Source organism: Triticum urartu, chromosome 6A, assembly GCF_056163025.1.
Source record: "Triticum urartu cultivar PI428250 chromosome 6A, HENAU_Tu73, whole genome shotgun sequence".
Lineage (NCBI taxonomy): Eukaryota > Viridiplantae > Streptophyta > Magnoliopsida > Poales > Poaceae > Triticum > Triticum urartu.
Window position 1 is genome coordinate 326,854,618 of NC_141878.1, and position 22,552 is coordinate 326,877,169.

Here is a 22,552-nt window from a genome sequence, read left to right on the forward strand (position 1 = left end):
CCTTTGTCTAGATTGGCTTGGATCAGTTTCAAGAATTAGATGGTAAGGTGTCTGGAATAAAGTATTTAGAGTAAAGATAACTTCACATAAATTTGGTAATCGCCTGAATTCCAACGGACCAAGTGTATAATATTTTATCAGATTCTGAGGAGAATTGGCATTTCCTTTTTGGAAAGGGAGAATGTCCTCATGCATATGGATATGGATGAACTGCACACTTAAGCATTTCATTTCCATGAATTACGTTGCATGATAACTCAACGTGAAACTTATAATGAGGAAGCACTTCGCGGAATCTTAACTATGAGCCCTTTGTCACTCAGGTCATTTAGATGATTAACAGCACTTGTTATTTGGCAGCTCTTTAGTCAAAGTTGATACAGGCTTGGAGCTTTCTTGGTCTCATATGGGGCATGTTACTGGAAAAAAAATCACACGTTGGAATTTGCTAAAAGCTAGGCTACATAATAGTGTAATACACATAATCTTTCAAGGATCGTTAACTTTGAGCTGCTATCATGTTTGATTCAATGGAACTGGAACAAACTCTAATTACCCTAGGCCTAATAGAAAGTACTACTCTGAATTCTGATGCTTTATTAGAAGCACAATATATACGAGGGATAGCTTGGCTGACAAGCCGACTCAAAGGAAAAACAATCTGACTCTGAAACGAATTCTAATCTGGACTCTGCACCTAATCACTACAAACTCTAAGCTCCCGAGAAATAGGAAGCTGTGGGCGCTCCAGGCTTTGATAGCGCGGTGGACCCCGCTGGTCATTGGGAGGACGCAGGGGAAGGCGTGCCGGTTTCAAACTTGGTGTTCCGCGTGTCAATTGTGTGGGGGCATTGCGGTCTTCGTGGCCTTCCGTGGCTCGCTTCGCCTGCTCGCCAGGGGCATGAGATCCTAGCTTGGCTAAGGATGACAATCGCAGGGCCAAATCAGGAGGAGACTCATGGACTGGTGGCTCCACGCCAAGCAAAACACGCCTACACCGATGCGCAAGGGTCTCGCCTCCATTGCCCTCCTGACGCCGTGGATGATTTGGAAGCAGCGCAACGAATGCATCTTCGACAATGCCCAACCTCTTGTCCCAGTCCTGGCCTCTAGGATCAAGGACGAGGCCAAGCAATGGGCACGAGCTGGTGCTCGTGGCTTACGGGTCATCTTACCCACCACCTGGAATGTACACTAGTTTCTTCTGCTCCGGCATGAACTTTGCCTCTTAGGAGGATTGTAAATAACTCTCTATCTTACCAATGCAATGAAACGCAAGTCCTCTGCGTTTTCCTGAAAAAAAAAAAGAAGGGGAGGCGGTTCCTTTTTTTTTTGCGCCTAGAGAGGGGAGGCGGTTCCAAGGGTAGAGAAGCTATCGACGCATCCATCGCCTCCCCCAATCCAACACCTTGCTTAACCGCGCATGTTCCCTTCCCCGACCCACTCCCTCCCTCCCTCCCTCTGTGGAACATCAGCTCGCTTCAGGGATGGGGGGAGGAGAACCTGTGCAGGCGAACGAGGTTCAATCTTCTAGCCCGGTGCTCATATGTGTTTGAGTCGAGGTGGAAGAACAATGATGTTATATGACGCTTTATTAACCTAGAACACCGACCCGTGTTACGGTGGCGTCTCTGTCTTCCATTCGCCTGCTCCTTCCGTCAGGTTCCAAGGTTTCTCTGTCCTTGATGGTCCGATAATTATTATTTTGCAGATCCTGACTAGGAGATCATCTAGAGGTACCACTGTCTTTTCCTTTTTCATATTGCTGCTCTTCATTGCAACTCTGTTTTGCTTAGGAGTATTTTTTTTGTCTCTGGTCCAAAAGGGGCAAGTAGCAGAGTTCCAATCTTATGAGATGGAGCAGATGCATATCAAAGAGAAGATTGTCCAATCCAGATTTGCTTCCTTCGCTAACTGCAGATATGTAAATCTTACCAATTAGTTGAAATTCACATGGATGTGCAGATTGATTTTATCAGGATGTTCGAATGCATTATTTCTTCAACTTTGTGGTTTAAAATTATTTTTCACATACATGATGTAGGCAACCTTGAATCTTGGAGCCTTAGCAAGGGCACATGCAAGTTACTGTTTCCAATGGTTACGAGCATCTCCTATTTGCAAGACAATGACAAGCATGTTTCTGAAGATGTGAATATCAGGGATCTAGATATGACAAGCTGCGAGGCAAATGATCTTCAGCTTTACCGACCTCCACAAAGGCTGAACCATGTTTATCTGCTAGAGATGGGAAATCGGACATTCTGAAGACTCTTTTTTATGCCTGGGGCATTCATGTAAGAAATATGTTTTGAAGTATGTAGCCTATGTTTTTCTTTGATATTCGTAAATAACACCGAAGTTTTTTACTTGCACAAAGTGTTTATCCATGATAAGTGCTAACAATGATGGGAAGCTGCACTTGAAAACAGAAGCTTCACGAGTGGCACAAAGGGCAGCTGAAGCTTTACTTCAATCATGATTTTTTTCCTTCATGTTTTGGTCTGAAATTTTCATTCTGCATTTCCCTTTGTACGTATATACTGTCATGGAAATTTTGAAGTAAATACGATGTATAAGCATAACTTAGATTGAACTATTGGGTAGTCTAACTGAATTGGTAGAGTTGTAGGACAAAGCATACTAGGTGTATTTCTATGGTATAAGCAGCTGAAGGTGAGCATACATGGTTCGACAGTTTTTTTGTACAGAAAAAACTATTGGTAGGGGGGGGCTTATTTGGCTTATACTCAAGTGCTTCTGTTGGGAGGTGGAAAACTTGTTTGGGTTATGCTCAAATGCTTCTGAAAACTGAAATTCTTTATACTTTTAGAATTTCAGTAATGCATGTATAAGAGCACACACTTGATTAATTTTGTGTGGAGAGGACTTTACATTGTTTCTGATAGTGACTTTACTACTTTAAGGTGAAGTAAATGTTTGATTAAAGTGATACAACTTAAGAGCTTTGACTATTCTCAATTTCTCATTAAATATATACTTTGATAATGTAATATTTTTTCATTTACTTCCAATACTTCATAATGATGCACAAAGAATATGGGTGACGACAAAGCTTTATACTGTTTATGCACAAACAAGTAGGGCGTCCGATTAACTGCTCCCTTCTGATTCATATTTATTCGCTAGCAGTTGGTGCAGCAGGGATATTTAGGATCCAATCTGTTTCTGATCATTTTCAGTTAGGAGGCTATGAGATTATTGTAGTCCCCACTGTGTCATTTAGGTATTTTTCTTTCTTATCTTGCTCTTTTTTCTGTTTTGTGCTTTAAATTGTTTCTACATGTCACCCACTTAATCTAAGGCTGTCCACAATCAATTGTTTTCTTTCAGTAGGATTTTGGTGTACTCCTGAAAATCCATGGGCAAATAGTACTATGTTCAGTTGAGAGAAGTAGTTCAAGACACATGGAAATATTTATGGACGCTGAATTATAGTGTCATTGTCGCCATCGTCAATGCTAAGTCTATTTACACTTTGCATTATGGGCTGCTAATATCTTTTGGTTTTCTTATCTTTTTGTTCTGTGACTACTTTTCTGTAATGGCATGAACTCTTACTTTTGTTTCTAAAGATTAACCTGTCGTCATTGCTAACTTAGTGTTCCTATTTCAGCCATGTATTATTGGGGATTCAGTGATTTCAGGCTACCAGTATTTTCTTTTATTTTTCAGGTTAAGCACAATGAATGGTTCCTACAAACAACTGTTTTAGCTCTCCTTATTGAGCATAACAAGTAGTCTCCAACTGCTCTCCAACAATCTTTTTAGCTCTTTGGTTAAGTACAGATAGGGGTGTAGGGCATCATTCCGCATAAGCCTCCAAAAGCACGGTGTTAATTCAAACTGAACTACATCACTAAAAAACTGCTATAACTAACCTGACCTGTTTTGCCTATAGAGCAGGACGGACCAGGTGCCGCTCTGCATCCCTAAGGACAAAGAATTGGTAGGTCCTTATTTCTATTGCTAATGACGAGATGATGCTACCATTAAGAAAGGTTGCTGCTTCATTTTCCTTTTAACTTTCTGAATGTTTTTGCAACCAACCATTCTTTTACATGTATTTAAGATGCGTTGCTAGATGTGAGTGGTATGTGCAAATATACAAGCTACCAATTTGTTCTACTATGGGCATGGCGTTATAATTAGCCATTTTCGCAGTTACTATAGTTTGTTTCTCTTACATTAAGCGAAAGGTATGTTTCATTGCCCCTGTCTCTGTCCCCGCCTCAATCACTATATAGAATGTAGCCATGTTTTAGACAGTTATCCAAGTTTATAATTTACTCAGTTACTGGAGGGATACTTGGATGTGTGGACTTGAAAAGGGACATTCAGAGACAAAAATGCAAATGTTTGAGTAGGCAACAACTATGATGTATTCAAGTATCCTCCGGATGAACAAAATTGAGTCATACGATGTGGGTTTCTTGACAACAATACCATGCCAGACTCCTGTGAAATCGATGCTGTTGTACATGTGCAACACATCATACAATGTGGTGCCAACAAGATTGGCCCAAACTTTAATTGTTTTGATTTAAATTTTGGGACTAGCTATGAGCAGGCCAGTGGAAAGATGATGGATAATTACCATTTTGGGACTAGCTAATGCTAACGTATTGCCCATGTATGTTCCCATATCCCATGTGTGTTCCCATATACTTACCAAAATGTTAAGTAGCAAACGGAATAGCACATGCGTTGTATGAATTTTTTTTTTGTCCTGGCATTGTATTGAGCTTCGCACATCCAGCTGTCTCTCACACAAACAGCTACCTCATAGCTTAAATGAAATACACAACGAACCAACTGACAATAATAACCCGTGTAAGAAAACGAGAGGCTTAACACACCATAGAAGGACGGTGCGGCAAAGCGCGCGTCATCCTCTAGTACGACTCTGAACCTAAAGAAATAACTTGTAGCAGCAAGGGAATCCTGGCCACTTTGGGCTGGATCAGGGAGGTGATTTGGCCAGGGCTGGGACCCTCCAACCATATGTGGTTTCCCACATAACATCTCTCCCTCCCTCCACAAACAGCTCGTCCTTGAGCTGAAATGAGGGAAAACGTGCAATGAACTCATCCAAAGGCTCCCATGTTGCATCATCTTCAGAAGCCCCAACCCACTGCACAAAGATATGCTTCACTCCATGGCGAAGGCTGGACTGAAGAACCTTGGCTGGTGCATGCACCGAACGACATTCTCAATGGCGGGCAGTACAGCAGGAGTGGGCAGCAGGTCACCATCAAACTTTTTGAGTAGACTGACACTGAACGTATCATGGAGCCGAGTACCAGCAGGCAGCGCGAGTCTATATGCAACGGATCCAATGACTTCTGTGGGGACAACTTGCCCACTGCATGCTTGCCACGCCATAGAAGCAAGGAGACAACTTGCCATGCTTGTAGCCTGGTAACGATGCGGCTGCACGATGGTGAAAGCGAAGCCATGCCAATCTCCGACGTCAAATGCCAGCTCACGGTGCTTGCCATCATAATAATGCTTTGCCCATTGCATGCGGGTGGTGGGGGTGTTATGTGGGGAATTCCTTAGGCGCAAGGCAGCAGGGGCAGGTTAGGTTGTGGCTAGACAAGAGCAGTTTGATGTACGGAAGGATGCCCCTGTTTTGGTAGTCTCCAGGTTATGGTAAGGTAGTCTAGTTTGAGTCAGATTCCAATTAGAGTCCAGGGTATGTCAAAGTAGTACTAGTCGTGTCCTGTGTAAAGGACTCTTGTAAGCTAGAGGGAGGCAATATAATCAATGGAAAGGCCGCTGCTAGGCGTAAGTGTCATCGCCCCTATTCAGTCTGGCGATGCAGATCAGTGCAAGCAAGCACCTGGGCCTGTGGCAAGCAATAGTGGCTAAGATAGAATTCTAGTGTTGGGCCGAAACCCTCTGTGCGGGCTGTGGGCCGTATAATAGGGTAGCGTGTGTGTGTGAGAGAGAGAGGCTGTATAAATGCTCTCCAGCCTGTAAGCCATCCGGCATCGACAATCATATGAAATGAGATAGTACTCTCCTCAATCTCCTCTGTGCTCTGCCTTTCTTTGCCTCTTCTGACCTTCTTCTTCCTCAAGTCGCTGCCCACCCCACCAGTCCCAAATCCTAGGGTTCGCCCCAAGGCAAGGACGTGACAGTTGGTATCAGATAGCCTCGTCGATCCGTTGTTCCCCGCTTCCTCGAGATCGGACTGTAACATCGACCGATCGGTTGTGTGGTTGCTTCGGTAGTCGCCTGTAAATCCGAGATCGGCGTTGGTCCGGTTTAAAGAGGGTGACGACGGCTCTGTTCAAGCCGAGAGCTCAGACCCGGCATCTGGTGGATGTTATGGCGACGTTTGAGGAGCGCGTGTTGGAAGGAGTTGGCCGCCCTCAAGGGGATCGGTGAACAAGTCGCACGCATCGACGGGATCAGCACGCGGCTCGATGGCCTCGATGCGAAGTTCTCTGAGCAGGTGCAGCGCCTGGACCAAGTGCAAGCCAAGGTTGATCTCTCGGTCACGTCCATCGGGGAGATCCACCAGGAACAGGTTCATGTGGCACGCGTGATTAAGGAGTCCCACGGTACCCAGGACGCGGATCTGGATCGGCTCGCGCAGCCCCGCTGTTTTGCGGCGTCCCCGACCGCCGCGCAGGCAGCGTCCGCTGCCCAGGTACCTCCCCCGCTCCGTCGACCTTTCGATCCTGGACGAGTGCCACAATCTCCACGCCCTCCTGACGAGCAGAGCTCCAAGCGGCCATGGATGCCTAAGATGGAGTTTCCCCGATTCGATGGCGAAGGAGTGCGCATGTGGTTGGATAACTGTGAGGTTTACTTTCAGCTGTATCAAATCCCTGAAGGATTTAAACTCATGTCTGCGTCCCTGCATTTACAAGGAAATGCTACCCATTGGTATCAAGCTTGTAAGCATACAGATGCATGTGCAGATTGGCCTCGGTTTAGAACAGCTATTCTGCAGGAATTTGATGTAAATGTACACCGCAACTGTCTGAGAGAATTACTGCTGCTGAAACAGGACGAGTCAGTGCAGCAGTATCGCAACATGTTTAATCAATTGGTCTATCAGGTGCGATTGTACGATACAGCAATCAGTGAAACTATGTTGGTCACTCAATTTGTTCTGGGATTGAAGGAGGAGATCCGGTCGGCTGTTGAAATTCAGTTGCCCTCGTCGGTGGTGCTGGCAGCTGAATACGCCTTGGTACAGGAGGCTATGTTAGAGCGTCAGAAAGTGCAGGCTCCAAAATTTCAGAAACAGACCAATCAGACCAAGTTTATAGCACCTCGACAAGAAAGCTCCTCTCAGCCACAGTTTGCTGCTGGTGATCTCTGGCGTGCCAAACAGCTCAAGGAGTTTCGAAGAGCCAATGGTCTTTGTTATAGTTGTGGAGAAAAGTATAGCCAGGGCCATGTGTGTGCTAACAAACCATCAATGCAGCTGAAAGCACTGGAAGCACAAGAAATTGAAGGGAAACTTTCTGATGAGATACTAAATGCTATTGCGGCTGAGGAAGCAGTAGAGGAAGTAGCAGCCTACTTATCTGTCAATGCCATAGCAGGATCGGCTGACAGCAAGACCATCAGACTCAGAGCTCTAGTGGAAAACAAGGTCATGCTGCTCCTGGTGGACTCGGGCAGCTCCCATACTTTCATTGACAAACAGTTAGCTGACAAACTCACTCATAAAGCTACAGCGTTAAAGCAAACTATGAAGGTGAAAGTAGCCAATGGAGAGCAACTGCAATGTAATACTGAGTTATCAGGCTTGAAGTGGTGGATTAGTGGGCACACTTTTACTTCAGATATGAAGGTGATTGATCTAGGGGGCTATGATGCAATCCTTGGTATGGACTGGTTATCTCAATGGGGAGCTATGACTTGTCACTGGGAGGAAAAATGGCTACAGTTTGTAAAACAAGGACAGCAAGTGAAATTGCAAGGGATTGTGGAGAAGCAACAGACAGAAATTCAAGCCATCACAATGGACCAGATGCTTAAGTGGCAGAAAGGGAATGACATCTGGGCCACTGCTGTGTTGTCTCCTTCTCTAGAAACTGAAAACCATGCAGTGCCAGAGTGCATATCCAAAACACTTGCAGATTTTGCTGATGTTTTTGCAGATCCAAAGCACTTGCCTCCACATAGGGTGTCCGATCATGCCATATCTTTGCAGCCTAATAGTGCACCGGTGAATGTGAGGCCTTACAGATATAATCCTCAACAGAAGGATGAAATTGAGAGACAGGTTAATGAAATGCTCGCTTCAGGATTAATTAAACCCAGCATGTCTCCATTTGCATCACCAGTGCTTCTAGTCAGAAAAAAAGATGGCACTTGGAGGTTCTGTATAGATTACAGAAGATTGAACACTTGACAGTCAAGAATAAATTTCCCATGCCTGTAGTGGAAGAGTTGTTGGATGAGATTGCTGGAGCTAAGTGGTTCTCTAAGTTAGACTTAAGGTCTGGATATCATCAAATCAGAATGGTTGAGGCTGATGAGGAGAAAACTGCTTTCGAGACACATAATGGGCAATATCAGTTCAGGGTTATGCCCTTTGGGCTGACCAATGCACCTGCCACCTTCCAGTGCTTAATGAACATTATTTTCAAAAAGTATGCTAGAAAATTTGTCCTGGTCTTTATGGATGATATTCTAGTGTTTAGTGGAACCTTAGAAGAACATCTGAAACAGGTGTTGCAGACCTTAAGAGAAAATGAGCTGTATGCAAAGATGAGCAAATGCTTACACAACAACTGAACTATCTGGGCCATGTCATTTCTGACAAAGGGGTATCAACAGATCCTGAGAAAACAAAAGCAATGGAACAGTGGCCTCAACCAACTTCCTTCACTGAGTTGAGAGGATTCCTAGGGCTGACTGGGTATTATAGAAAGTTTGTTCCTCACTATGGCACTTTGGCAAAACCACTTACTTCACTGCTCCAGCTTAAAACCTTCCAATGGACAGATACAGCTCAGCTAGCTTTTCAGAAAATGAAAATTGCTATGTCATCAACTCCTGTGTTAGCACTACCTGATTTCTCCAAGCCCTTCACAATAGAAACTGATGCATGCGACACTGGTATTGGTGCTGTGTTATGCCAGCAAGGTCACCCAGTAGCTTATTTCAGTAAAGCCCTGGGAGTGCAAAATCAGCAACTACCCGCTTATGAAAAAGAATTTATGGCAGTAATGATGGCTGTGGACAAATGGAGAGCTTATCTCAGCAGAGGACCATTTGTCATAAGAACAGACCACAAGTCTCTGCAACTTGGAGGAACAAGTGCTACACACTGACTTGCAAAAGAAGGCAATGGCCAAATTAGCAGGACTACAATTCAAATTTCAGTATAAGAAAGGGAGTGAGAACCGAGCAGCTGATGCTCTCTCCAGAGTGGGGCATGCATTTGCAGTACAAGCAATCTCTACTGCACAACCAGTCTGGGTCCAAGAAGTGGTGAATTCATATGCAGTGGACACTACGGCCCAAGAATTACTCACCAAATTAGCATTGGTACCGGATGCAGAACCTGGATTTTCTCTGACACAAGGACTGTTGAGGTTCCATGGGAAAATCTGGGTGGGTTCCAATGCAGGACTACATACCAGACTCATTGAAGCTTTTCATGCATCTCCTATTGGTGGACACAGTGGGATGCAAGCTACATATCAGCGGGTCAAGAAACTATTTCATTGGACTGGCATTAAACAGGATGTGCAGAACTTTGTGCAACAGTGCCAGGTGTGTCAACAAGCAAAGCATGAACATTGTAAATATCCAGGCCTGCTCAATCCCTTACCAATACCAGACAGAGCTTGGGAAGATGTAACTATGGATTTCATAGAAGGGTTGCCTAAATCAAATGGATTCAGTGTTATCTTGGTGGTGGTGGACAGATATTCCAAGTACAGCCACTTCATGCCCCTCAAACATCCTTACACAGCTGCAACTGTGGCTCAAATGTTCATGCAAAATGTGGTGAAATTGCACAGCATGCCTCTTACTATAACCTCAGACAGAGACACAATATTCACCAGCAACTTCTGGAAAGAACTACTTGCTATCTGGGGACCTAAGTTGCAAATGTCTACTGCCAGGCACCCTCAGACAGATGGGCAGACAGAGAGAGTGAACCAATGCTTGGAGATGTGTCTCAGATGTGCTGTGCACGATTCTCCTACTAAGTGGCATAACTGGCTGCCTTTGGCTGAGCTGTGGTATAATACCACTTTATCATTCTTCTCTGGATTGCACTCCCTTTCTGGCTTTCTATGGGCAGGAACCACACATGGGACAGTTCCTAAGACCTCCGGAAGATGCTTCCCCTGATGTGCAACAATGGTTAAAGGAAAGACAGGCTTATTCCGAGCACTTGAAATAACACCTACAACGAGCTCAGCAAAAGTTCAAAGCAGATGCAGATAGAAACAGGTCTCCCCGAGAGTTTGCAGTGGGGGAGTCAGTATTTTTGAAACTCCAGCCCTATGGACAACTTTCTTTGGTCAACAGACCCTGCCCCAAACTAGCATTTAAGTACTTTGGACCTTTCCAAATTCTGGAAAAGATTGGCCCTGCAGCATATAAATTGGATTTGCCATCCGATGCTCAAATCCACCCGGTGTTTCATGTTTCCCAACTCAAACAACAGGTACCAGACCACACACCAGTATTTCAGTCCCTACCCAAATTACCTTCCCTGGACACTGAAGATTTGGCGCCGTCAGAAATTTTGGATCGACGGCTGGTCAAGAAAGGTAACGCAGCTCTGTTACAAGTGCTGGTGCGCTGGGGTGAGCTCTCAGCTGACTTTGCTACTTGGGAAGACTACACTTCACTGCAGAAAAGATTTCCTCAGGCGGAAGCTTGGGGACAAGCTGCATCTCAAGGGGAGGGCACTGTCATCGCCCCTATTCAATCTGGCGATGCAGATCAGTGCAAGCAAGCACCTGGGCCTGTGGCAAGCAATAGTGGCTAAGATAGAATTCTAGTGTTGGGCCGAAACCCTCTGTGCGGGCTGTGGGCCGTGTAATAGGGTAGCGTGTGTGTGTGAGAGAGAGAGGCTGTATAAATGCTCTCCAGCCTGTAAGCCATCCGGCATCGACAATCATATGAAATGAGATAGTACTCTCCTCAATCTCCTCTGTGCTCTGCCTTTCTTTGCCTCTTCTGACCTTCTTCTTCCTCAAGTCGCTGCCTACCCCACCAGTCCCAAATCCTAGGGTTCGCCCCAAGGCAAGGACGTGACAGTAAGCCGGCTGATTTCAGGGGGAAATCAGTCGGCTCGCCAGCCGTCCGATCTAGGCCCCCGCACCCATTGGATTTATACTTGCATCTTTCTCACGCAAACGCTGCCACAGCTTCGTCCTGCTCCCGCATAACAACAAAAAAATTCCCCCACGCTCTATTCTCCTCTTCCACTCACACAGGGAGTGCTGGGTAGGGCGACGAGCTCCAGCGAGACGCACTGAATGCCTCGCTGCTGGATTGTGGCAGTGCATCTGCAACTGGTGACCTGCTGCAATGCAGCTCCGCTGTCGGACATGGCAACGGTGTCCTCCATGGCCGTTACAGCACCACCGGTGGGCGTGGCAGCAACGTTCCAGTGGTTCTCCTGCCGGAACGCAGCTCCACCGCCATATGTGGCAGCAGCGCCCCATGCTTCTTCTGCTGCAACGCAGCTCCGTCACCGGCATGGCAGCAGCATTTCTCCTGCTGCAATGCAGCTCCGCCGCCAGTGACGCAGCAGTGTCCTCGTGCTTCGCCCTGCTGCAACGCAGCTCCGCCGCCGGCACAGCAGCAGCTTCCTCGTGCTTATCCCTGCTGCAACGCAGCTCCGCCGCCGGCGCGGCACCGGCGTCCTCGTGCTTCGCCCTGCTGCAACGCAGCTCCGCCGCCGGCGCGGCAGCAGCTTCCTCGTGCTTAGCCCTGCTGCAGCGCAGCTCTGCCACCGGCGCGGCAGCGGCGTCCTCGTGCTTCGCCCTGCTGCAACGCAGCTCCGCCGCCGGCGCGGCAGCAGCTTCCTCGTGCTTAGCCCTGCTGCAACGCAGCTCCGCCGCCGGCACGGCAGCGGCGTCCTCGTGCTTCGCCCTGCTGCAACGCAGCTCTGCCGCCGACCTGGCAGCAGGCAACGCGAGGTTCGCCGGAAGCCACTTGCCGCGAGAGATGAGAGAAGATGGTGGGCAGGGAGAAGATGGTGGGCGGGGCAGCAGCGAGATGTGAGATGGAGAGAGGCGAGGGAAGACGAAGACTCGGAAGAAATCTGGATGGGCATCGCGAGGGGATAAGGTTTTTTTTTCGCAGGGCGAGGGGATAAGGTTGGGAGAGACGACAGGACACGCGTCGCGCGCTGCGTCAACCCGGACCTCGACATCGACCACGACGTCCCTCGAACAGCTACCTTGACAACGGCTACACCACATTGCTTGAGCAACGGTTTTCACTCCAGCCACAACATCCGCGACGCATCGATCATTCTGACTGACCTTCGGCTTCTTATCCAGTCTCACTGTATGCTCTGCTACCGTTGTGCTACCGTTGTGACTGAGAGTGGGATGTTAGAGTATAGGTTACGGTAGGTCAGGATTTGTTAAGATTGATTTCTCTCCTATATGTTTCCTGCCTTATCTCTAGAAGAGGCTTCTTGCCCTCCAAGTCTTTGTAATCTATATATACTAGCCCTCGAGGCTCAGCAAAACAACAAGCGGTTCCACCAATTCTCTCCTCCCTACTCTCTAATCCTCTTACACCAGTGCACTCCAGATGCAAATCAGGCTTGGTTGGCATCGTTCCATCTGCTGGAGATGCTCACTTGTGGTATCACAAGTATGCTAAAGCAAAGGGCCGTCCATCTTGGGATCTCTTTAAGCACTTGTGCGCCAAAAAATTTGGACCACACGCACACACCAATAAGCTTGGGGCTGCAGCACTTTGGCTGGATCAGGGGTGGTGCGGCCAGGGCTGGGGCCCTCGAACCATATGTGGTTCCCCACATAACATGAACGTATGTATTTTTTGACAGAGTTCCCAAAAATAAATACAGATGCAGGAAGCTTCTGGTCACTGACATTGATATTTCCAAAGGGCGCATTCAATAAATTATCATAGGGCCTCAAAGAAAAGAAGAGGAAAATGCTAATGTCGACTTGGTTGCAATAATTTTCATAAGGCGTGTGGCCTCCTTACTGGGATTTTGTGGATCCTTTTGTGCATTGTTTTACATATATTAATATATAATACTCATTGTCATATCAGCACTTGTGACCAATGCAAAAACACGCGCGCGCACGCACACACACAAACACACTCAACTAAACTAGGACAACAATGACCCCTTGGAGCAAAGATGCCAGACTGACTCAGACAAAACTGTGGAACATCACAGAAGTTCCTCTTAGTCTAGGCATTCTCTTTTCTTTCTCCGTGTTTATACCATATATACAGGAATAGGATAAAATTTCTGAGGAACAGACAGATAATCGACTTATGTACAGGTACAAATGAAATTATCATAAAATTCAGAAATTGTACACGGATAGGTTATACTAAGCCAAGAAAGAGTTGATGCAGACTTAACCATATCAAGCAACTACTGGAAAGATGTCTTTTCGTGCGGGATAGCACAAGATGTGAGTTACATCAACTGCACATGATTTTCCCGAGTTGGGAAGTTTATACTTTGGTTGATACACATAGAGTTATAGACACTTGCCAACTCTGATTCACCTTTCCCGAGCACAAGAGGCTACTAGTTCCATAGCCAATTACTGGGCCAAAAGGTTCTCTCTTTTTGCGAAAACTGGACCAAAACATTCAAACTTCTAACGTTTGTTGAAAAATAATTGGTTTCATCTTCCCACTTGCACCACATCATTCGTACGTACCAGCGTTCCGGATCTATCTAAACACCGGAACCTTATCACACAAACGCAAGGCGACTAGGGAAGGTGGGAGGTTAGAGAACCTTGTAGACGCACTCGGCGAGGACCATGGCGCAGAGCAGCTCCTGCAGCTCGGCGATGGTGTCGACGCGAACGGCGCGGCAGAGCTCGCGAAGCTGGATGCGGCGGCGCTCAAACTCCTCGCGGAACATGCGCTCCCTCTGGCGCCGGCGGTCGCCCGGCCACGCGGGCGCCGACAGCGGGGGCCAGGGCCACCGCGGCACGGCGATTGGTGGCACCCAGGGTGGCAGCCGCGCCCCCTGGTCCCGCACCCACGACTCCACACGTCTCACCAGGGTCGTCGCCATTGGCGAACGCGTGGGTGAGGAAGAGAGAGGGAAGGAGGGCGGTCCGTCGAGCGGAGGAAGGGAGCGTGCAATATTAGTACGTATATGCCACGGTATATCTGCGGCGGGTAATAGAATTTGATCCGAGTCTCCGGATTGATTGGAACAGCACGACACGGAAAAAAATTATTTGAGAGCAGGTCTCACGGTTAGCAGGTGAGACCCGCACTGATGAATGACAAGTGTCATTCACAAATCTTAAAGCATCTAATCTCTCCCTCCTGATTTCAAGTGAGGGATGGGGTAAATGTTTTGTGATTTGTGAATGCCACGTGTCATTCATCAGAATGAGTCTCGCGTGAGACCTGGTATCATAGAATTCTTTTCCGCATGACACGAAGTAGATACTATGGAACAACAGCAGGTATATCTCAGCTGGATCTTCTGGTTCCGGTTCTCACAAACTTGAGCACACGACAACTAACATCGATCGTCCAATCGGACATAATTGCTTAAAAAACAACTAAGAAACATGCCCGTGCATTGCTACGGGGTGAAGGGAGTGATTGAAGAAAGGGTGATGCATGGAGGACTTTCGCCGAATGTATTTTTTCTCAACTTTGAAGCACATTCTTCAAGAGTAGTTGCTAATTCAAAGGATTTTTAAATTTAGAGCATACATGATGTTTTTCGTCTCATTTTAATAAGACGTTGTATTAGACTGTCAATATATAGTGACAACACATATCTCACCAGTATTTTAACCATCGCAATGATGATAAAAAAATACATGCAACACTTATGTTGTTGAGTTATTGATATCACACAATAAAATTATCGTATACTTCGCCTAGCGTCTAAGCATGTTGTGTGTGTTAACCGTGAAGTCCTTGTCATATACGTAGATGTATAACTTCATGTTGTGTCGTGATATATCCAGGATTTTCCATTGCAATTGAAACTTTTCTTGTTGTGTTGCATCTTCATTCATGGTTAGCTGTAATTTTCTCTATTCAAGCTTTCTTTTACTATGGTTGCATATTTTCGTCTTTATGCCTTTCTTATGGTGCTTTTTTATCTTTTGTGTTTGCTTCATGTTTGCATTTTTCTATATTCCTTGTGTGTATTTTTCTGCAGCTGGGTCAAATATTTAGTTATTTTGTTTAGTTGATAGGCTTCACAACGGTTTTAGCTTTTTTTTCATCATTGGTCATTCATACATACCGCTCTCTATCTCTTTTCCTTCTTTATTCCTTGCCATCCATGACTCGAGATTGCCATTCAAATTGCTTGTCTGCAAGAAAGTTTTATATACTATAGAATCTGTTGTTGATTAAAAAACTAATATGAAATTTGCATAAATAAATATGGCATATGCAGAATTTATAAATAAATATAATTACGCTCGACATCAGCATCAGAATATATGTGTTGTTTGCATGCTAGAGTATCATTGCTATATACACCATGTTTTTTGTGTGACCTTTTTTGGTGGTTTTTTCATATGACTTCACTGCAACGTTGTAGATTAGTCTGTAGATGCCTAATGACAAAGCAAACTGCACCGGCTGATTAACAATTGGACTGACATCAGAGAGTAAAAATGTCGTATATGCAACACTTCCAAAGTAATTTTATAAGGATGCAATTGTTCTTGTTTTCATAACATCAATGTTTGGGTCAAAAGGATGTATAAGGTGGTTGCCTCGTTCCTCCGTACCACCTTCAACATGACCATCTTGAAGGACATCAAGCATGTCATTTTCTTCATGATCTGGAACAACATCTTTATTGAGAACAATTAAAGACTTTGTGGCCATGACATGTGTATGCCTATGTTTTGGTGCCGATAGTTTATTATGCACTCGTATGAACTGGAATGAGTGGCACCTGGAGATAATTTATGTACTTACTTCATTGGTTATCCAGACATATATGTTTACGCCGTGTGTGTCCTGGTCTATGTAGTCATCAATATGAGTATGTAAAAAACACAAACATATGCAAATCCAAATTAGGAAAAATGCCAAACCCGGCAATTGTGTGCACGGCGCAAGCAATTTGATTGGTGAGTGTGTCCCCTCTTAGTTAATTCTTTTTTCTTTAATCTGCCTACTTATCTAGCTAATCAATCCAATCCTTATTCTGTTTGGTGAGTGTTCTGCGTGTCCAACATGCTCGAGCGCTTGTTGCAAGACAAATATCTGGCTGTAGACAGCCATCTCGCACGGGCGATGTGTCGTCTGACTGGCCCCACAGGCACCGCTGATTTTTCCTCCCTCCAACCTCATCTTCTCAGCCGCCGCATCCCGTCTCTCCCCCACACTCTCGATTCCCTTCCTATCTTCTCCCCCCTTCTCGATGTCTAGCGGGGGGAACTACCATGCGCCCCTCTCAACGGCTGCCCCTGTGATTGATTAAGAGGCCTCCCCGCAAGCTCGCTCTCGGGTCCAGATCAGATTCGGGCTACCATCGACCGTCCCAAGGTGTCTCTCGCCTCGCTCGCGTGGGGCGCACTACGCACGCATGGACCGCTGTGTGGACAAGCCACCCCTCACCGGAGGCATCAGCTACGACAATGGCCGAGACGTTGCTCCGACGGGCAGGCACGATGACGGCGACCGGAACTCCTATTTGCGTTCATTATTTATCCCATCTCTGCTTTCTTCATGATTTCTTCACCAAAAATATGCAGCCGAGCCAATTTACTCCCTCTTCCCCCACCTACACGATTAATTCCTTTGTTTTGTTTCCGTCATCTGCTCGTTGACTTCTGATGCAGGAAGTCTGCTAACATATAAAAGTTGATGGGATTGGTTGCAAAGGAGCGAGGTGGGACTAATTGTGGCTTGAATTAGTCTGATGAATCTGCAATGTGCTTATTTTTCATCAACATATTTTACTGATAGCATGCGAACTCTTACTTAACCTGATGACTAATTACCTTATATGTGTTGCAGGGAAACAATGAGAAGCACTGAGGTTTACAATCGAGGTTAGTACGTGCATGGTCCGTTGTCTAATAGCACATTATTGGGCAATTGTAGGCATCATTCTAATATTTAGGTTTTTAACAATTTGGTCTTCACATGTAGGTCCTGCTGTCAAAGGTTTTCACCCACCGATCGACCCTTTTTGCATATGGGGAAATGAGTTGTCCATGAATATCAGTCAGGTCAAGAAACTCAGAAAGATTGTTAGGATAAAGAAATTAGCGACAAAAAATAACAAGATCTTTGTCTGCACAATGAAGAAGACATCAGTTCACTACAGGATGGTACTAACTATTATACCTTGCCTTTTTTATTCCTATGCCCCATTTCCAATATAGATAAGATATTTATGCACATCCTTGTTTTCAGGCCTTTCCAAAGCAGTTCACGGATGATTACTTCTCAAACTGTAACGCCCCGAGACCGATGTGCCAGGTGTCTTCCAGTTATTCGATGTTGTTGCCTTGTCATTTGCTTGCGTGTCATGCATTTCATATCATGTCATCATGTGCATCGCATTTGCATACGTGTTCGTCTCATGCATCCGAGCATTTTCCCCGTTGTCCGTTTTGCATTTCGGCGCTCCTATGTCCTCCGGTGTCCCCTTTTGCCTCTTTTCGTGTGCGGGTGTTGAACGTTCTCGGATTGGACCGAGATTTGCCAAGCGGCCTTGGTATGCTACCGGTAGACCGCCTGTCAAGTTTCGTGCCATTTAGACTTCGTTTGATACTTCAACGGTTAACCGAGGAACCGTAAAGACCTCGTATGTGTTGCAGCCCAACACCTCTCCAAAGTGGCCCAAAACCCACCTAAACCTCCTCCATCCTCTCGGTCGTTCGATCATGATTGCGTGTCCGAAAACCGCACCTCATTTGGACTCTCCTAGCTCCCTCTACCTATAAATATGTGATCCCCTCCAAAAATTCGCGGATGAAACCCTAACTTTGTCCTCCTCGCGCCGCCGGACACTTCTCCACCGCCCGGACATGTCCGCGCTGCCGTCCGCGTCCAACCGGGAAGTGACACGTGTCCCCCACGCCTCCTCCCACCTCCGCAGCCGCCGCCGGCCCGCGGATCCCAAGGTCGGCCCGCGCCGGGCCCGACCGCGCCCCGCGCCCGTTCGCCGTCGTGGCGCCCGAGCTCCCCGCCGCCTACGCCGCCCGACTCCGCCGCCGGCGAGCGCGCCCGCCGCCCGGACTCGCGCGCCCGAGTCGGCCGCCGGATCCTCGCGCGCGCGCCGCCCGTGGAGGAGCTCGCCGTCGCACCGCGTCCTCCTCCCTCACCGGCGTGCCACCTCGCCACCTGCAGCGCCCTCCGCCGCCGTTGCCTGCGCCGTCGCCGGAGTTGCCCCGCCGCCGTCATCCCTCGCCGGCGCCGCCCCGCCTCGGATCTGGAGAGAGTGGATCAGATCCACCCGCTCCACGAACCAAACGTGCCTCCGCGTCCCAGATCTCGTCGTCCCGAATCCCTCCGTCCCGTTGACTTTCCTGATAGGTCTATTTTTCTTCTAAGTCCCCAGTATTTTTAGTTTTCTTCATCGCATCATAACTTTGCACCTGTGGCTCCGTTTTGGACGTGTAGCATATCAAATTGTTCGTCTCGACGAGCACTTCATTTCATTCCATTGCACCATGTTCATTTGAGTTCATCTTGATTCCCTAAATGCTGTTGCAAGAGTGCTATGCAATATTAGTTTCAGTTTCTTAGCAGAGATTGGACATTTGTCATTTTTACCATGATTGATGTGTGCCTCCTATGAACTTGAGCCCTACATGTGTTTTGAAGTATGACATGCCATCTCTACATGGGTGTATGCCATGTATTTTTGTGATCTTTGTGGTGACTAGCACAAGAATGCAAAGTAGCTCTCGTAATGTTGCTGATTTCAGGGACTTAGAATTCTTCTAAGTCATTTCCCTGATTATATTTTTATGCCATGTATTCATGTTGCTTCAGAGTGATCCATGCCTCTTTTGAGCATGTTCAGTAAGGGTGATTTTGAGATATTGTTATGCTCTTTCCATCCATGTCTTTGTTTGAAATTATGGAGCACCTTAGCTTGACTCAATCGAGCTGTACTTTTGCTATAAAATGTTCCTGGCAGAATGTTTACGTGTTAAGCATTTTTGCCAAGGTTGTTGTAGTTGTTCCGTGCATGCTATGAGGTTGTTCTTGCCATGTTTAGCTTTTATGCCATGTCTACTTGCTGGGTGTATGCTTAGTTTGTCATGCAATGCCTTGTGGTGAGTGCATCGAGCTCGTAAACATGCCTACGTGAATCTGTTTTGCAATGTTCCAGTTTTTCTGCTAAGTCTGAATCTGTTAACGTAACTTGCTATGTTCACATGGTTGCCATTGTATCTTCTGATCCCTTTTGGCTTATGGCCAGTAAGGGACTTTTGTTGTATGTTTTGTGTAGCTCCATGCCATGCTTTGCCTTGCCATGATACGTGCCTGTAGCATGTTGTTATCTTGCTCTAAACATTGCTTCCTGATGTTAAATTCCTGCCATGTTGTTATTTTCACTAAGTCTGTAACATGTTATCTTTTGCACTTTTGCCATGCTTGTTTGAACCTGCTATTGTGTGAATTAGCCGTAGCTCAGTGTTCATCTTTTGTCAAGCATCTTGAGTGGATCCCTGCCATGGGATTTGTTGTTATGTTAGAGTGCAGTAGCTTGTTATTCTTGATGCATTTAGATGGCCTCGTGCTATTAATCGCAGCCTTGTGCCATATTTGATTTGCTTGCCATTTGCAAACCGTGCATCCGATTCCGGTGATCTTTATATCGATTTCGACCGAAATCAACTCATCTTCCCAGCGGCACTCTTGGTTTTCCAAGTTGAGGCCTGGTTCAATCTTTCCCTTCCAAAGCATGCATATGCATTGCATATCACATCCCGCATATCATGCCATGTTTTGCATCATGTTGCGTGTGCATTGCACCGTGATTGATTGTTGGTCCTTTTGCTTGTGTTCTTGTCTTGGGTAGAGCTGGGAGACGAGTTCGTGTTTGAGGATCCGTTGAGTTAGTTTTCAAGGATCAAGCTTTCAACTTCTCGGAGAACTATGCAGGCAAGATGACCATACCCTCGAAATCACTTCTATCTTTGCTTGCTAGTTGCTCGCTCTTTTGCTATGCCTATGATGCGATACCTACCACTTGCTATATCATGCCTCCCATATTGCTAAGCCAAGCCTCTAACCCACCTTGTCCTAGCAAACCCTTGTTTTGGCTATGTTACCGCTTTGCTCAGTCCTTCTTATAGCGTTTTTAGTTGCAGGTGAAGATTGGAGTTTGTTCCATGTTGGAACATGGATATTTGTTGGGATATCACAATATATATTATTTACTTAATGCATCTATATACTTGGTAAAGGGTGGAAGGCTCGGCCTTATGCCTGGTGTTTTGTTCCACTCTTGCCGCCCTAGTTTCCGTCATACCGGTATTATGTTCCTTGATTTTGCGTTCCTTACACGGTTGGGTTATAATGGGAACCCCTTGACAGTTCGTGTTGGGGATATTACTACCAGTATGACCCGCCCAGGAGGGGCCGGGTCAGCCCTAATAGCGGATCACCTAAGAAGCCCAATATGCAGTCAAGATGATAGTTTATTAAACATATAAAAAGCCCAAGGGCCTCGGGCCGGCTTAAGGCCCGTTATTGTAAACCGCCATATGGACGGCAAATACTTGTACAGAAAGGCATGTAAAGAAAGTCACCAAGCCGGACACGATTATGAGCCGGCCGGGACTCCGTAGGCCACCTGGAGTCAACCCGTGTATATAAGGGGACGACCCGGTGGCGGTTTAGGGCAAGAAACAACCAAGTCGATAACCAAGCCGGCGAGTTGAGCCTCTTGGAAGTCAAAACCTCAGCAATACCAATCCCAACTAGACGTAGGATTTTACCTTCACCGTAAGGGGCCGAACTAGTATAAAACTCTCTCATGTCCTTTGTCCCGATTAACCCCTTTAAGCTTCCTAGTGCGATGACCCTACGATTAAGTCCTTGCTCTAGGACATCTGCCGTGTCAACTCCAGAACAGTTGGCGCCCACCATGGGGCCTGCACACGGTGGATTTGAGTTCTTGAAGGGCAACTTCGAAGGGCTCAAGGGATACGCTGTGGGCCGGATGACCAAGAGTGTAACGCCCTCGATGCGGCTATAGCTCCCACGTGTCGAGGCACGACTTAGAGACATAACCGCATTGAAAGCAATGTCGCAAGTTAGGCAATCATCACAACATCCCATGTAATGTATAATAAAAGGGGGAGATACATAGTTGGATTACACTCGCCACGTCACATCAAAGTACATAAATAACATCCATCATTCAAACACTCATGGCCCGACTACGGCGCCAAAATAGAAAAGAACCCAACATGCGACAAGGCCCCGAATCAAACCCCAACTGGGCACCACTACTGATCATCAGGAAAAGACACGTAGTAACGCTGAGAGTCCTCGTCGAACTCCCACTTGAGCTCGTAATCGTCACCTGGAGCGGAATCACCTGGACCTGCATCTGGTATAGTAGGAATCTGTGAGCCACGGGGACTCAGCAATCTCGCACCCTTGCGATCAAGACTATTTAAGCTTATAGGAAGGGTAAGGCAAATATATGTGGAGCTGCAGCAAGCGACTAGCATATATGGTGGCTATCTTATTCGCAAAAGAGAGCGAGAAGAGGAGGCAAAGCGCGAGCGAGAGTCTAAAGGAACAACCTGCGCAAGCATAACTCCAACACCGTGTCCACTTCCCGGACTCCGCCGAGAAGGGGCCATCATGGTAACACACACGGTTGATTCATTTTAATTAAGTTTAGTTCAAGTTATCTACAACCGGACATTAACAAATTCCCATCTGCCCATAACCGCGGGCACGGCTTTCGAAAGTTCAATCCCTGCAGGAGAGTCCCAACTTAGCCCATGACAAGCTCTCACGGTCAACGAAGGAATAGACCTCCTCCCAAGACGTTCCGATCAGACTCGGTATCTCGGTAACTCAAGACACTTCGACAGGTTAAAACAAGACCAGCAACACCGCCCGAATGTGCCGACAAATCCCGATAGGAGCTGCACATATCTCGTTCTCAGGGCACACTCAGATGAGACTAGCTACGAGTAAAACCAACCCTCAAGTTTCCCCGAGGTGGCCCCGCAGGCAGCTCAGTTCGGACCAACACTCAGAGGGAGCACTGGCCCGGGGGGGTTAAAATAAGATGACCCTTGGGCTCCGGTAACCCAAGGGAAAAAGAGGCTAGGTGGCGAATGGTAAAACCAAGGTTGGGCATTGC

General features: G+C 46.6%; 1 protein-coding gene and 1 long non-coding RNA gene across 6 annotated transcripts in view; one reads left to right on the forward strand and one right to left on the reverse strand.

Annotated features, from left to right (window-relative positions):
* Positions 1–14,349, reverse strand: part of LOC125512585 (lipase class 3 family protein) — a 40,418-nt gene extending 26,069 nt beyond the window's left edge. For 3 of the 5 annotated variants that reach the window (XM_048677679.2, XM_048677677.2, XM_048677675.2), the window contains exon 1: positions 13,994–14,348. In XM_048677679.2, the coding sequence (XP_048533636.2) occupies positions 13,994–14,278 (285 nt within the window). In that variant the 5' untranslated portion in view covers positions 14,279–14,348. Of the gene's footprint in view, positions 1–13,993 lie in introns of all 5 variants that reach the window. The other 2 variants (XM_048677676.2, XM_048677678.2) reach the window with 2 other exon arrangements.
* Positions 14,350–16,526: 2,177 nt separating this feature from the next.
* Positions 16,527–20,614, forward strand: LOC147965142 (uncharacterized). Its single transcript, XR_015607370.1, has 5 exons — positions 16,527–17,089; positions 17,218–17,252; positions 17,353–17,534; positions 17,620–17,685; positions 20,243–20,614. It is a non-coding gene; the product is annotated as an uncharacterized LOC147965142 (long non-coding RNA).
* Positions 20,615–22,552: the final 1,938 nt, after the last annotated feature.